The 12,417-nt window shown below is 41.2% G+C and overlaps 3 protein-coding genes across 3 annotated transcripts; 1 reads left to right on the plus strand and 2 right to left on the minus strand.

Moving 5' to 3' along the window:
• Positions 1–2,525: 2,525 nt before the first annotated feature.
• Positions 2,526–4,526, minus strand: LOC135608494 (ninja-family protein 6-like). The gene is made up of 2 exons (XM_065101428.1): positions 3,528–4,526; positions 2,526–2,894 (listed from the first exon to the last, which is right to left on the minus strand). Exons 1-2 carry the CDS (start codon positions 4,168–4,170, stop codon positions 2,593–2,595), a joined length of 945 nt encoding a protein of 314 aa, XP_064957500.1. The 5' UTR covers positions 4,171–4,526; the 3' UTR covers positions 2,526–2,592.
• Positions 4,527–6,106: 1,580 nt separating this feature from the next.
• On the minus strand, positions 6,107–9,020 carry LOC135608496 (uncharacterized). The gene is made up of 3 exons (XM_065101430.1): positions 8,811–9,020; positions 6,793–6,871; positions 6,107–6,403 (listed from the first exon to the last, which is right to left on the minus strand). Exons 1-3 carry the CDS (start codon positions 8,960–8,962, stop codon positions 6,335–6,337), a joined length of 300 nt encoding a protein of 99 aa, XP_064957502.1. The 5' UTR covers positions 8,963–9,020; the 3' UTR covers positions 6,107–6,334.
• A 228-nt stretch (positions 9,021–9,248) lies between these two features.
• Positions 9,249–11,633, plus strand: LOC135608495 (uncharacterized). Its single transcript, XM_065101429.1, has 3 exons — positions 9,249–9,529; positions 10,952–11,108; positions 11,342–11,633. The coding sequence occupies exons 1-3, from the start codon at positions 9,263–9,265 to the stop codon at positions 11,470–11,472; spliced, it is 555 nt and encodes a 184-aa protein (XP_064957501.1). The 5' UTR covers positions 9,249–9,262; the 3' UTR covers positions 11,473–11,633.
• Positions 11,634–12,417: the final 784 nt, after the last annotated feature.

Raw genomic sequence — 12,417 nt, forward strand, 5'->3', positions numbered from 1 at the left:
TAAATCTTATTGTCACATCTCAGATTTATAAAAAAAATAAATCATCATTTTATTATTTAATTTATAAAATAATTATCTTTGAATTTAATCTTAATCTTTACTACACTAAATATTATTTTAACTAAAAAAAGAACCATATATTTTTAGTAGGCGATAAGCCACCAAAAAATCTATTCCACCCAAATATAAAGTAATAAGTTAATCTAAAAGTAAATATAAGATAAAAACAATAAGCAACCACATTGATAAGAATATTTAAAAATCATAAAAATAATTTTTAATACTCATGAAACATATATAAATATTAAAAACAAAAATATAGTATTTTATTATAAAACTTATATATTAAAATTATAATAATAATTCTTATACAATAAATAAAATTATACATCATACACTTGCATATGCAACATATCTGAATGATCTACATAATAGTTAGATAATAAAGGAGTATATCACACCTGATTATATACACTCCCAACACCGAATAAAGATACCGTCTATGGGATAGATACCTCCTAACACTAGATGGAGTAGTATCTCTTACCCACCTAAGTGAGAACACATTTCCTTTCGATAGTGGATAAAATGATCGTCCAACTGTCACATTTAGCAGCTCACTAATCATCGAATAGAATCGTCTACCTACCCTCGATAGAGATATATAATCAGTCAATCATGATTATTCATTTATAAATGTATATAAGAAATAATATAATAAAATATTATGATGGACCATACTTGATATATGACCTGCTAGACTTCGGCTCTACACTATAATGGACCAGTAACTTATTTTGCATGTTGCACTTTTAATATAGATCACTCAACATAGTCATACATGGTAATAATCACATTAATATCATTAATTTACTTTAAAAAAAACTAATAATCAATTTCAAATGATATATTTGTATACTTGAACCATACTCAATTGACTTATAATATAATGGAACCAACCTCAAATCCTTATATAATCAATTTAAAATCATCTTAAATCGATATAATTTAGATTCGATTAATTTTAACTAGCTTAAATATGTTTGAACATGTCAAGTTGGTTTGGAATCATCTTGAAACCGTTTTTAACTTATTAAACCTGGTTTGATCAACTAACAAGCTTAACCAATATAAAAAAAAGAATTTGAACTATATTGTATAATGCTTTTCCAAATTGAATTGACCTAGTAGAGCCTTGGACACGAGTTATGTGTGTCGCACATGTCCATCCTAAATAGTAAGTTGGATTGAGGTACAATAAGTTGGATTGAAGGGCGACAATATGTCTAACGCTAGATGTATAGCTAAGCGAGCCTAGCTTCGTAGGTTGAATTAAATCTCACTCGTGAGTTGGGTTGAGTCTTACTATTAAACTAGGTCATGCTCTGATTGCGAATTAGGTTATACTTAACCATATATATTGGGTTATGCTTGATTATACGAGCTGAGGTGTATTTGGCTATATGAGCTGAGTTGTCTTTAGGCACATGGGCTAGGTCATACTTCATTATATAGGTTTAACTATCATATGAGCTGAGTTACGTTTAACAATATGTGTTAAGTCGTATCTGTTCGTATGGCTATATGAGTTGAGTTGAACTATACATGGCTACATGGGCTATATGGCCACATGAGCTTAGTCATTCTTTGATAAATTAATTATAAAAATCACATCACATATTAAAAAAATAAATTAATTAATAATTTGATAATTTTATTGACTTATCTATATGATTAAAAAAATTAATTTTAAATATGCTAAACAAAAATAATAATTTAAATAAAAATAACATATTATTTTTGATATTTTGATTTATATTAAGGAAGAAAAAATCATCAGTAATTATAATGTCTAATGTCTCTATTGGTGTGGTGAAAACATTATGACAAACCAAAATAAAGATACTATAACAAATATTTTTTTTAAAAAATAATTTAAATGTATTTTAAATTAAAAATAATACTTAAAAAATAAAACGAGAATAATTTATTAAAAAATCCAAATACATTTTTTTTTTTAAAAGAAAAGCCCTTTAATAATTATTTAAAATTTCCTTTTTAAGTTTCCTTCAACCTTAATGATGAGACAGCTGCTTAATAGTTGGTTCTCACTCTTCTTGGGAATACCATTCTTCGACATGCCCTGCTGTACTGCTGCTGTTGCTTCAAGACTGGCCAGAGCAATAAAGTGCATCCTCGACTCACAACCAAAGCTGATTTGAGGTCTCACGGGAATGCCGAAGGGAGAAAGTCTCGTCCTCAACATAGAGTTGACAGAGACGAAGTTGCAAAGCATGGTTTCTACATGATTGCTTTTGAAGTGTCAACTACTCGTGGGATTTTAAACGTACTTGGAACTGCCGTCATTCCTGTAAGAGTTCATGTCAATCCACAGGTAATGATTCAGACGGGGAGGTCCACTTCAATGGCATCTGTTGCCTCGTCAAACCAGAAATCTTCTTCCTCGAGGCTTGGACTCATCCATGAATACAATGGATTCCTGCTTCTAAGTTTACAACTACAGCTCAGAACAAAACTTCAAGCACTTTCATGAAAGCGAGAGCACTTCTCGTGTGAGATTACAGTTAATGATCACACGAACGGGGAGGAGTTGACCACAATGTGGCGGAGAGGGTTGGCGACATCGCCACCGCCGGCGTGCTTGACGAACTCAGCAGGGGTGAGAAAGCTGCCATGGCAGACGCACACTATCCTGACTTCCTCCCCCCTCCCGTACTTGTACAGGAAGCCTTCAATTCTCCTTCCATTAGGCCCGTCTCCCTTGGTGGACACAAATGGCATCTTCTCCATCATTCTCCTCTCCATCTCCTTCACCCCATTGGCTCTCCCAGCCACCACCTGCTCTTCGTCTCCTCTTACAGAGTTCTTGGTCTCTGTAACCAGACAAGTAGGAAATGAGGAGAAAGCAAAACTGATGTGGTGTGCTTGAAGCACTGTAAATATGAGTAATGCTGCAATTAGATACGAATGTTTGGAACAGATTGAAATATAAGACACGGAAGTGTGTCTTCCAATACAAGAAGAAGTCAAATCAGCAACCCAAGTTGGTACCGTGGATTCCCCCGCCCTACACACACACATCTATGAGATCAGAACCTTTATAGTGATTACCAGCTCAATGGATTTCCACAAGCAGTGGTCATCATCAACTGAAAAGCTATCCATAAACCATAAAGGAAAAGGAAAAGAAGATGTAGCACTATCACAAGGAATATTAGAAAAGAACACCATTAATAATATGCACTTGAACAGAAGTTGTAGTGTATACTCTGTCAATATGTTCCTACACTATTGGAAGGAAGGAAGGAAGGAAAGAAGAATCTACCAACTCCAATTCATATTTTTATTAAGCTGGTGGTGATCATGGAGAGGATGAAAGATCATGTGAGGAGGACCGCAACAACCAAAATCTACTTCAAAAAACCTTTTTTTTGGTTGGAAGAGTGGGGGGGTGGTTAATATGTAATGGAATACAATTGATCGAAGTCCAAACGTGGATACTTTACCTTGCGGTGGCCGACCGTCGACGCCGCAGGCGCCGGTGGAGCAGCTCCCCTGTGATCCAATAGACCCCTGTGAGATTGGCGGAAAGCAGCCGGCCATGTCTGCCGCCCTTTTCCAAGCAGCCGGCCCCGATGGCAAGCCGGGAGGAGGAAAGCCATTTCTTGCGCCTCCCAGTGATCCAAGCTGGCCATTATCGACCGCCATTTGCTCCGCCGCCACCGCCGGTGATTCCTTTCCTCCGTTGACATCATCATTCGGTTTTTCTCCGGGCTTTGCTGCCCCCGACCTGATCGAATTCCTCCTCTCCAATCTCTTCCTCTTCGCCTCCAACCTTCTCAAGCTCTGGACCTCCTTCCGCTTCTGCCGTTCCTCCTCGACCTCCACCGGAAGTGAGCTCGTCCTCGTCAGAGCGGCAGCGGCGTGGGTCGCCCGGAACCCGGGCTCAGTATTCAGCGACGAGAAGGACGCGATCGAAGACGAGCGGACCAGCTTCTTCCCCTTTGGGTCCACGCCGAAGCACCCACCGAGGGAAAGCCCGAGGCTGAGCTCGATCTCGTCGGACTCTCCTTCCGTCGCCTCCAAGGGCTCGTCGCCGTAGCCATTTCCAGCGAAGCTCCGCAGGAAATCCCTCGACAAACTATCCATTCCCGATGCCAAACGCTTTCTCTCCCTCTCCGCTGCTTTGTCGTCCACCGCAAGAATCGAACCGAAACTAAAGAAAACCAAATCTCGGAAAAGAAAACAGCCAAAACTCCATCAAAAAGACTTCTTTTCCTCACAGGTTCGATCTTTCCGTCAACGCATCCGATAACCAGACGCCGGATACGCGTTCGAAGCCAACGAGAAAACACGAAAAAGACCAGGCAAGAAGAATGAAATAGAATAAGATAGAAGAAAGGAAAACCCTTCAGCCTCCGCAGAGCTAACGAGGGTTGACACCGAAGTCCGAAGAGCGACAGCGGCGGAAGACGTCGGAGATGAGATAATGGAGGCAGAGGAGTCACCACTTCTAGTGTTTCACGGAACTTTTTGGCTTGCCCAAAATGCCCTCCTCCTCGCCGTTGAACTCTACGGCGCGACACGCGTCCACCTCGGACCGACCCACAACCTACACGTGGCTTAGGGCGGAGGGGGCCTGCGTTGTCGCGAAACAAGCGGCGCGACTCTTCGGGGACGCGAGGGATCCGATGAGGGGAGTGGCTCTTGCGGGACACGTTTCGAGCGACCAAGGACCCGCCGTACTAGCCACGTGTTTCGCTGACCCCATGTCGGTCCTCCGGAGTTCCACGAATTCGGTCGCGACCGAGACTCCCATCGTGACTTCTTTCGTGCACAATCCAAGTTCACAATTGGGTTCAGTAAAATATTTGTTCTGCCACGCCGCGGACGAGTTTCGAGTGATTACTCGCTCGATTCGATTTAAATCCGATGCGAAGGACGACGGCCCCGCCAAATGCCGCATTCGTGCGAGCAGCCGTCTGATGCGAGCTCAACGGTTAGGATCTAAACAGCTCGTGGGGGCCGCGCGAACTCTGAGGCCAGCTACGTGCCACCCGAGGCAGGGGGGGCCCACGAGAAAGTCTTCGCAGGGCCAACTTGCGTGACGTCGGATATTTAAAGGAAGGCCGAGTGGGGACACGTGGGGCGTGCACACGTGCGCCACGAAGCGCGGCAAGTTGCGCCTTTTGCGGTACACGCGTCGATGCGCGGGACGGGTGGTGGGGCCGACGTCGCTGTCGCGACAGGGAGACGAGATCTCTCCCGGATTCGACCTGCCGGGACACGTCATCATCGCTGACGTCACGCGCAGGGACAGGCGTCGCGGAGGCGGAGGCGCGCCCGCGCACCGGGTACGGTTGGCGCGAACCGACCCGACCGTACCCGCGCTCAGTCGCTTTCGTCCCGACCCGATTCTCGATGTTGGACGATGCCGCTGCTCCGGCCGAGTCACGCACCGGGGAGAGAGTGGCCGTTCATTCGCCCACACGTATTCATATCGTGTGGCGTTTCAGTGACGTGTGTGAGCCGCTCATGAAACTTCTAATGGATGAAATCTCAGAAACTGGGGTCTAATGGCAGGCTTTGGTAGAGAGAAAGCATTACTCCTACCATGGCACCATATGGCTGAGAGAGACGCAACATACATGTCCACGCCAAAAAGTGGGCCACACGAATCTTAACGTCGTCTGTCAAGGATCACGCACGCACCTCGATTCGGTTCAGAATGACGAACCGGACCGGCGTTTGGGTTTCTATTCACATGGTGAGTTGAACCGGAGTTGGCGGCCTAATCCTATTGCTTGTGGCATATTATCTAATAAGTAATATGCAAAAGGATATTATATGTGATCAATTAGGCCCAAAAGAATTAGACTGGCTGATCAACCCGGTAAAGTTTCATGGTGAAATGGCCTGTCAAAAGCAAGGCGTGCGGGGGCCCATACACGTCGGTCCGACCACAGGTTTGTGGCCACATCACCCTCGAAAAGTTTATAATGGTGATTCGGTCAGCCAAAGAAGCATTTTCCAACGCAAATATACGCTGGTCCACAAACAGAAACCACTGATTAAGATCTGCATGTAAAGTAGGTGCTACAAACTGAAACTTAAGGTTGTCTTTGAAACATTACAACAGTTCATCATAGATGTGAAGAGAAGAGATTGCGATGAGTTCAGAACAAAAACATATGCAGTGGCATCACACACCTGTGTCTGAGAATTCGATTCTTCCACTATTTTATGTCTCAAAACCAACTAATTTAACCCAACTTTCCAGTAGTTGCCATGGAGAACCAGCAAACTAATGCAGCTAGGGGAAGTAAACTGGCCAGTTGTGGTAGTATGAATCACGCAGTGGTTTGGTCATGTACTTGTTCCACTGGCAAAAGGATAAAGAATGTATTAACAACCAATGGCAACATGTCAGCTTCATGCAATGATAAAACTTCAAATTGGTCCTTTGACTTTGGCCAACCTCAGCTCACAAAGCTCTGATATTAGGTAAGATTTTCTTGGTTATCAACCTACTTTAGTAATGCTATGAAACAATAAACTATTGTTATAGTTATACGGTATACAGTAAGAAAAAGTTCAGACAGACATGCCAAATACAATGATGATCAGAAGAAAAAGAAAGAAATATGACAGGAGGTTAACATCAAACTACTTTTAATCCTCAGGAATACCATCTTCAACATAGATAATCTAAGGTTTTTAACATTTTGTCAGAAAAATTCAGAACCAAGAAAGGAAGAGCAAATATCTTACCTTGAATTGATATGGTTCATTCTTCTTCATGGCTTTCTTCCAATGGTAGTGTTCAAACATCATAGCCTTGTCATGCCAGCTGCAGAAAGAGGCAAGCATACAGCATGTAGGCATTAAACTGCTTCAAAATTGAAAATAAAAACAATCTACAAAGAAAATTTCCAAGCATGACTGACTACTAGCTATATCAAGAAGCTCTGACATGAGCAAAATAAAAAGAATATAGAGCTGATATACTTGAGAATAAGTGCTCAGTGAACTATTGACTTTAACAAACATGAGCGTCCCAGGTTGAAATTTCAGACTTCAGTACATCTACATGACGGCATCCAATCACCACAATAAATCTTTAGGCAACTATACTGGAAGCTCCTCTCTCTGTGCTCGTGGCAACGTTTTGCATTATGTCTAGAAGAGATCATTGGCTTCTAGAGTTTAGCCATGTTTCAACCAGCCTGGGACAGACTTGATTCTGCTTCGTTAGGATCAATAGCAAGCCACATCAACTAACTTAACAGGTTCCTTAAATACTATCAATCAAGATATTATAAGTTTCAATCAGAGGACCACCAAATAAATGTTCTATGAAAACTAAAATTGTTTCTGAGTTCTAGGTGGGTCAAAAAACAAAAGGAAACATACTAGCTTAATTTTCAAGTTTTTTGGACTAAAATTTATAAAAAGTTTGACCTGTCCACCAACACCTTTCTATTACTCTTCTCTTTCCTCTCATTTTCTCTCATCTTTCTCTTATTTTATCTGTAGTCTTCCGATACCATTTATTTTCTGTTGTTATAATCTAAAAACCATCTGATTTTGATGTTTGCTTGTGACAATTATATAATGGCAAGTTTCCTAACTCAAACCACCTTTTCTCAATACTGTATTTACAGATTTTAAAATGTCTGCATAAATGAAGCATGGAGTACTTGATCAGAGCAAATTTGAGAAACATAATCTCTGTAAGTTTATTTATTCACTGTTATTATGATTTCAACAGAAAAAAGCAAAAATATAAAGGAAAAAAAACCTTTTCATATGTCAAGTTGGTTCGTATAGTTCTCGATGGTATAACTTCCAAGCTGTGCAAAATCGCTGTTGAACCAGTTCTCTTAGAAACAATTTATCAAAAATTTAATGTTTCAACACTTAATGTGAATGTAAGATTAACTAGCAGCCTCCTTGAGACAGTCCAAAACATTCCTAGCCTAGAAAAGACAAAATAATATGACACTAGCTGTTCTAATGTTCCCAACATGAAAAATTTTAGGCTTAGAAAAGGCTCCCAGTTCTCTCTCAACCATGATATATTCCGACAAAGCTCAGCGTTACTACGATTGCACAGGATAGATGTGAAACTGGACAAGCTACTGAACATCACATCCAATGCAGACCATTAACTAAAAACTACAAGATTATCTATGATTAGCAATGTACAGAGAATGGAACAGGGCCCAACACAACAAGGCATCCCAAGAGAAATGTCTACAAACACACACAGATACACACAAAAAAGGGTCAAACAAAGCTACATTTGTTTAGGAGTACACGTTTATCCGTGCCCATTGGTGACACCAATATCATCGTATCCTATCCCTTAAAAGATGGGGTAGAAAACGACCACCTTTTATCCTCAATAAACACGAAATCCGCAAAAACATTCAATGCAGCCGCTGCAAAATGCTCTCTTTTCTCCTCTTCTATAAACTTTAATAGATCCCCCTCCTACCCTACCCTCCTTCACGACAACACTTCGAAACAGCAACGAAACCTGGTAAAGAAACCACCATAAATCGCACAAGATTTCCCCTTTTCGTCACTTTGGATATCAAAGTAATTCAATACACAGAATTCTTGAACAAGAACAAGGGACTCAAAATACAGATCAAGAACCAGAACCCCAACCCCAATCGTATAAAGATAAAGGCAATCTACGGAACAGAAAAGAAAAGGCCCAGGAACCCTAATCATACACCTTACGATAAAATAAAGAAAGTAAGAGATCAGGGGCTCCTCACTTGAACTGGTTGGAGAGCTGCCACATGTAAGGGTTGATCCAGGTGAGGGCGGAGAAGGCCACGGACCCGATCCATATGTTCACGAACCGCTCTGGATCCGTGTGGGGAACGCCCGGATCTCCGCGATAGGCATTCCCAAAATACTTCTCCATCTCCGCCGCTGCTCTCGCCTTCGCTTGCTGCCTCTCCTGCGCCACCCTCTCCACTCCATATCTTATCCTCTCGCTTCTTATGATCTACTATCGTCATTATGGGCCGAATACGGCCCAATATTAGCCCATGTACCTGCGGCCCGAAATCATTAAATTCTATAAATTATTATTTCCAACGTGGCACGAAAAACAATTTTGCGGCCACCATATTTGCCGCGTTCCTTAAATGGGCCGAATGGTTGAAGGGGGCCCAATTAGGCCAATATAATGTGGTTTCGGGCTATTGGGCGGGCTCAGACGATGGCTTCCGATTACCTTCGGTCCCCCCACGGGCGAGATCACACGCCTCCGGCGCACGCAGGCCGATCGACGATGGCGGAGAAGGGCGGCGGCGGTATCGAAGGCGGTGGTGGAGGCGAGAGGTGGAAGGCGGCCCTCGTGAACATATCGGAGATTGGGACGAATGTAGAGTCACTGCAGAAGATCCTCGTCAAGAAGGCCGTCTTCGTGGACGAAGAGACTTTCGCCAAGGCTTCCCTCACCTCCGAGCAAGGTCGCACAATCAAGGTATCCGCCATCCAAAAAGTTAGTTCTTTTATGATATGATTCGTGTTTTGCCCCTCTAAGTCGAGGATTTGTGTACTAGTCTTGAAATCTCCGTTGTTTCCGTCGAGAAACTTAGAAGAACCTCTTTTCTATCACCTGCCAAAATCAACACAGATAGTGAATCTCACCTAATCAGATTCCTTTTCTGAAGTAAAGATTCTGTCAGAATTCTGATCATAAAGATAGGAACTTCCTAGATGTTAATTGTTGAAACTACTTACAATCCCTTGCGAGCCCGCTGCTCGTTATGGATTCTTTGGGTTCTTTGCCAGGGAATAACTGAGGGACCTTCTAGTCGACTTACTATCAGTCCTGCAGTTATCCCCAAATTTTATGTGTAAGGAGCTATTTTTAGCCTGATGCAGACTATTGGCCTTAATCTTTGTAGTCCACTTTATACAATTTTCTAGTGTAGTGAGATTGTGATGAGGATCAAGGAATTGAAGCATATGGGAAGAATGTTGGAAATGCAATTACAGAAGAAAATTACTTCTATATTGTATCTGCAAGGATATTAGGAGATGAGATAGAAGGTAGTGCTCGGTATTTCAAGAATCTGTTGTGTTTGGCAACTCAGATCTCTAGCAGAACTTCTTCAGTCTGTAGGAGCTCAATCTGCCATGAAGAATTTGGTTTTATAGACAAGTCATCCAAGTTGGCTCACAGAGCGCTTTAACAAACATGGTGGTATTACTGCTATGTATGAGGTACCTCCAGTATATTTTTTGTGAGGACTGAGAAGCAGACTAGGTACGATACATTTGAATTCAGAACATCAGGATTTCCTTTCCATCGGGAAGTGGATCTGCTGAGCAATTAAATTCCTTATGTTCTTTCCCAAACAGCTCTTCTTTTTTCTGTCTCTGCTCTCGTACTTCCAAGCAATACACATAACTTCATCGCTAATTAGTCCCTTGTATTTCAAATGGATACAGATCATTGCTAATTTGTTTGGTTTTTTTTGCTACAAATAACTCATTGTTTTCCCTTCATCTCCACATTAAACATGGATTACATGACATTGAAGTTCAGATACTAAATTGGTTTTTTTGGGAAATTTTTTAGGAGAATTCTTATTTTTCTATAACATTTTCCATATGTTTGTTATGTGTTTGTGTTTTGTGATGGTTGTTATGATGTTATCCAGTGCTTCATGTTGTGCCATAACATCATAATACTTCCTGCACAGACTATGTGATAGCCTTAAGCCATTCTTTGTCCCCGTAGATGAATTTGTTTGGTGATTGGATTAAATAGGTCTTTGTGCATTTCTTCTTCTGTTCATTAGGCTTTTTAGAGCCTACCTGAAGTTGTTGGAAGTTGCTCTTGTGTTTTCATTTCATCTAGGCTTCTTAATCAAGTAGCCTTTGTTGTTATATTCAGGCTCTTGAACAGAGGGTAGAGGCTTTGGAAAGAGAACTTGATGCTGCAATTGCTGCAGCCGCTCGTGCACGTACGGAAAAAAGACAGGCTGAGGCAGCACAGCGAGCTGCTGAATTACGTGCTAAAGATCTTACAAGAGAGCTTGAAAATACTACGAGTATGAATTTCTTATCTATATCAGCCTTTTTTTTAATATCGCTTTTCGTTTATGTGGATTCATGTTACTCTCATGTTTAATATATATCTGCATCCGATGCTCACTAATCTTGTCACCATCAAAAGAGGAACCCTTTAGCTTTCTGTAGCTAGTCCTTAATGCTATTGTAGATCATTTGGGAAGGTTTTGCGCTGGTCAGTGATTCATGCATTTTTCTCAACCATTTTCAATAGATGTGTTTAAGCTACACATGGAAGAACTGCGCTCCCAGAAGGAGGAGATTTCAAAGAAACAAAGTGAGATCAAAGTTTTGGAAGCTACGGTACTGACGTTAAGTAGAAATGACACAAGTGCAGAGGATTAACTTTGTGTTAAAAGATTTGCCTTAATGGTAATATTATGATGAAAAAAATCCCCTTTCCTTTCTTTTTTCAGGTAACAAGAAAATATATTCTCCTGTGTGTGTGTGTGTGTGTGTGTGTTATATATATTCACAATAATCAAGCAGTTGCATTATTTGATCTACTTGCTGCATTCAGCTTGGTATAGTCTACAGTGTTGCATGAGATGAAGCTTTCCCTCTTGCTTTCTAGTTGGCTATTAAAAGGTGCTTTAGCTGCTTCTGTGGCAGTTTGTGAAATGGCATTCTGTCAATGTTCACTATTATGAGTTTGACTGGGATGCTTCTTGTAGTTTTTGAGTACATTGGCAAATCAATTTACCTTCAAATGCCTCGAGAGCTTATTTAATTGCTTTGAAACAAAATTTTCTTTTTCTTCATACAAAAATGTCGGATTTGCTGTAGGCATATATGACTGATCAAACGGTGTGATGCTAATGACATTGTTAAGCATTATTTGTTGAAAGAAATCTTACCATGGTAAGTGAAAGGTAAGAATGATGTGTTAGGTTTGCGGGTGTCACATGTTGACATGTGGTTGTACGAGCAGCCAACGTGGTTGTCCACGTCAAATGCCAGTAGGGTGCCATGGGTGGCTGGAACCCATTATCATGTGGTAGTTGATTCGAGTGACACATGTACCGTTGAGCTCATAGACTCATGAGAGTCGGATATCTTGTCACGGGCAAAGTTATTAACTTGGTGTTCGTTGTAATCCTCGTGTATGTTTGTGTCATTCGGTTTTGTTCATGATTTGCACAGCATGTAGAGGACTTGCTTTAGGCTTGACAGTCTCATTTTGGTTAGCTTTTATGATCGTTTTATGCTTGTAAACGTAGGTTGTGTAGTTATCATACACATGCAAAATTATTCAAAAATAAACCATCTAAGTAATCATTCTAAAGATGT

This window comes from Musa acuminata, chromosome BXJ2-3 (genome assembly GCF_036884655.1).
Source record: "Musa acuminata AAA Group cultivar baxijiao chromosome BXJ2-3, Cavendish_Baxijiao_AAA, whole genome shotgun sequence".
Classification (NCBI taxonomy): domain Eukaryota; kingdom Viridiplantae; phylum Streptophyta; class Magnoliopsida; order Zingiberales; family Musaceae; genus Musa; species Musa acuminata.

Coding starts and splice junctions, on each gene's coding strand:
- LOC135608496 (XM_065101430.1), bottom strand. CDS start 8,962: ATGGAGAAGTATTTTGGGAATGCCTATCGCGGAGATCCGGGCGTTCCC. Junction 6,872..8,810: donor CAGCTCTCCAACCAGTTCAA/GTGAGGAGCCCC, acceptor CTCTTTCTGCAG/CTGGCATGACAAGGCTATGA. Junction 6,404..6,792: donor ATGAACCATATCAATTCAAG/GTAAGATATTTG, acceptor TCCTTTTGCCAG/TGGAACAAGTACATGACCAA.
- LOC135608495 (XM_065101429.1), top strand. CDS start 9,263: ATGGCTTCCGATTACCTTCGGTCCCCCCACGGGCGAGATCACACGCCT. Junction 9,530..10,951: donor AGCAAGGTCGCACAATCAAG/GTATCCGCCATC, acceptor TGTTATATTCAG/GCTCTTGAACAGAGGGTAGA. Junction 11,109..11,341: donor AGAGCTTGAAAATACTACGA/GTATGAATTTCT, acceptor CATTTTCAATAG/ATGTGTTTAAGCTACACATG.
- LOC135608494 (XM_065101428.1), bottom strand. CDS start 4,170: ATGGATAGTTTGTCGAGGGATTTCCTGCGGAGCTTCGCTGGAAATGGC. Junction 2,895..3,527: donor CGACGGTCGGCCACCGCAAG/GTAAAGTATCCA, acceptor GTCTGGTTACAG/AGACCAAGAACTCTGTAAGA.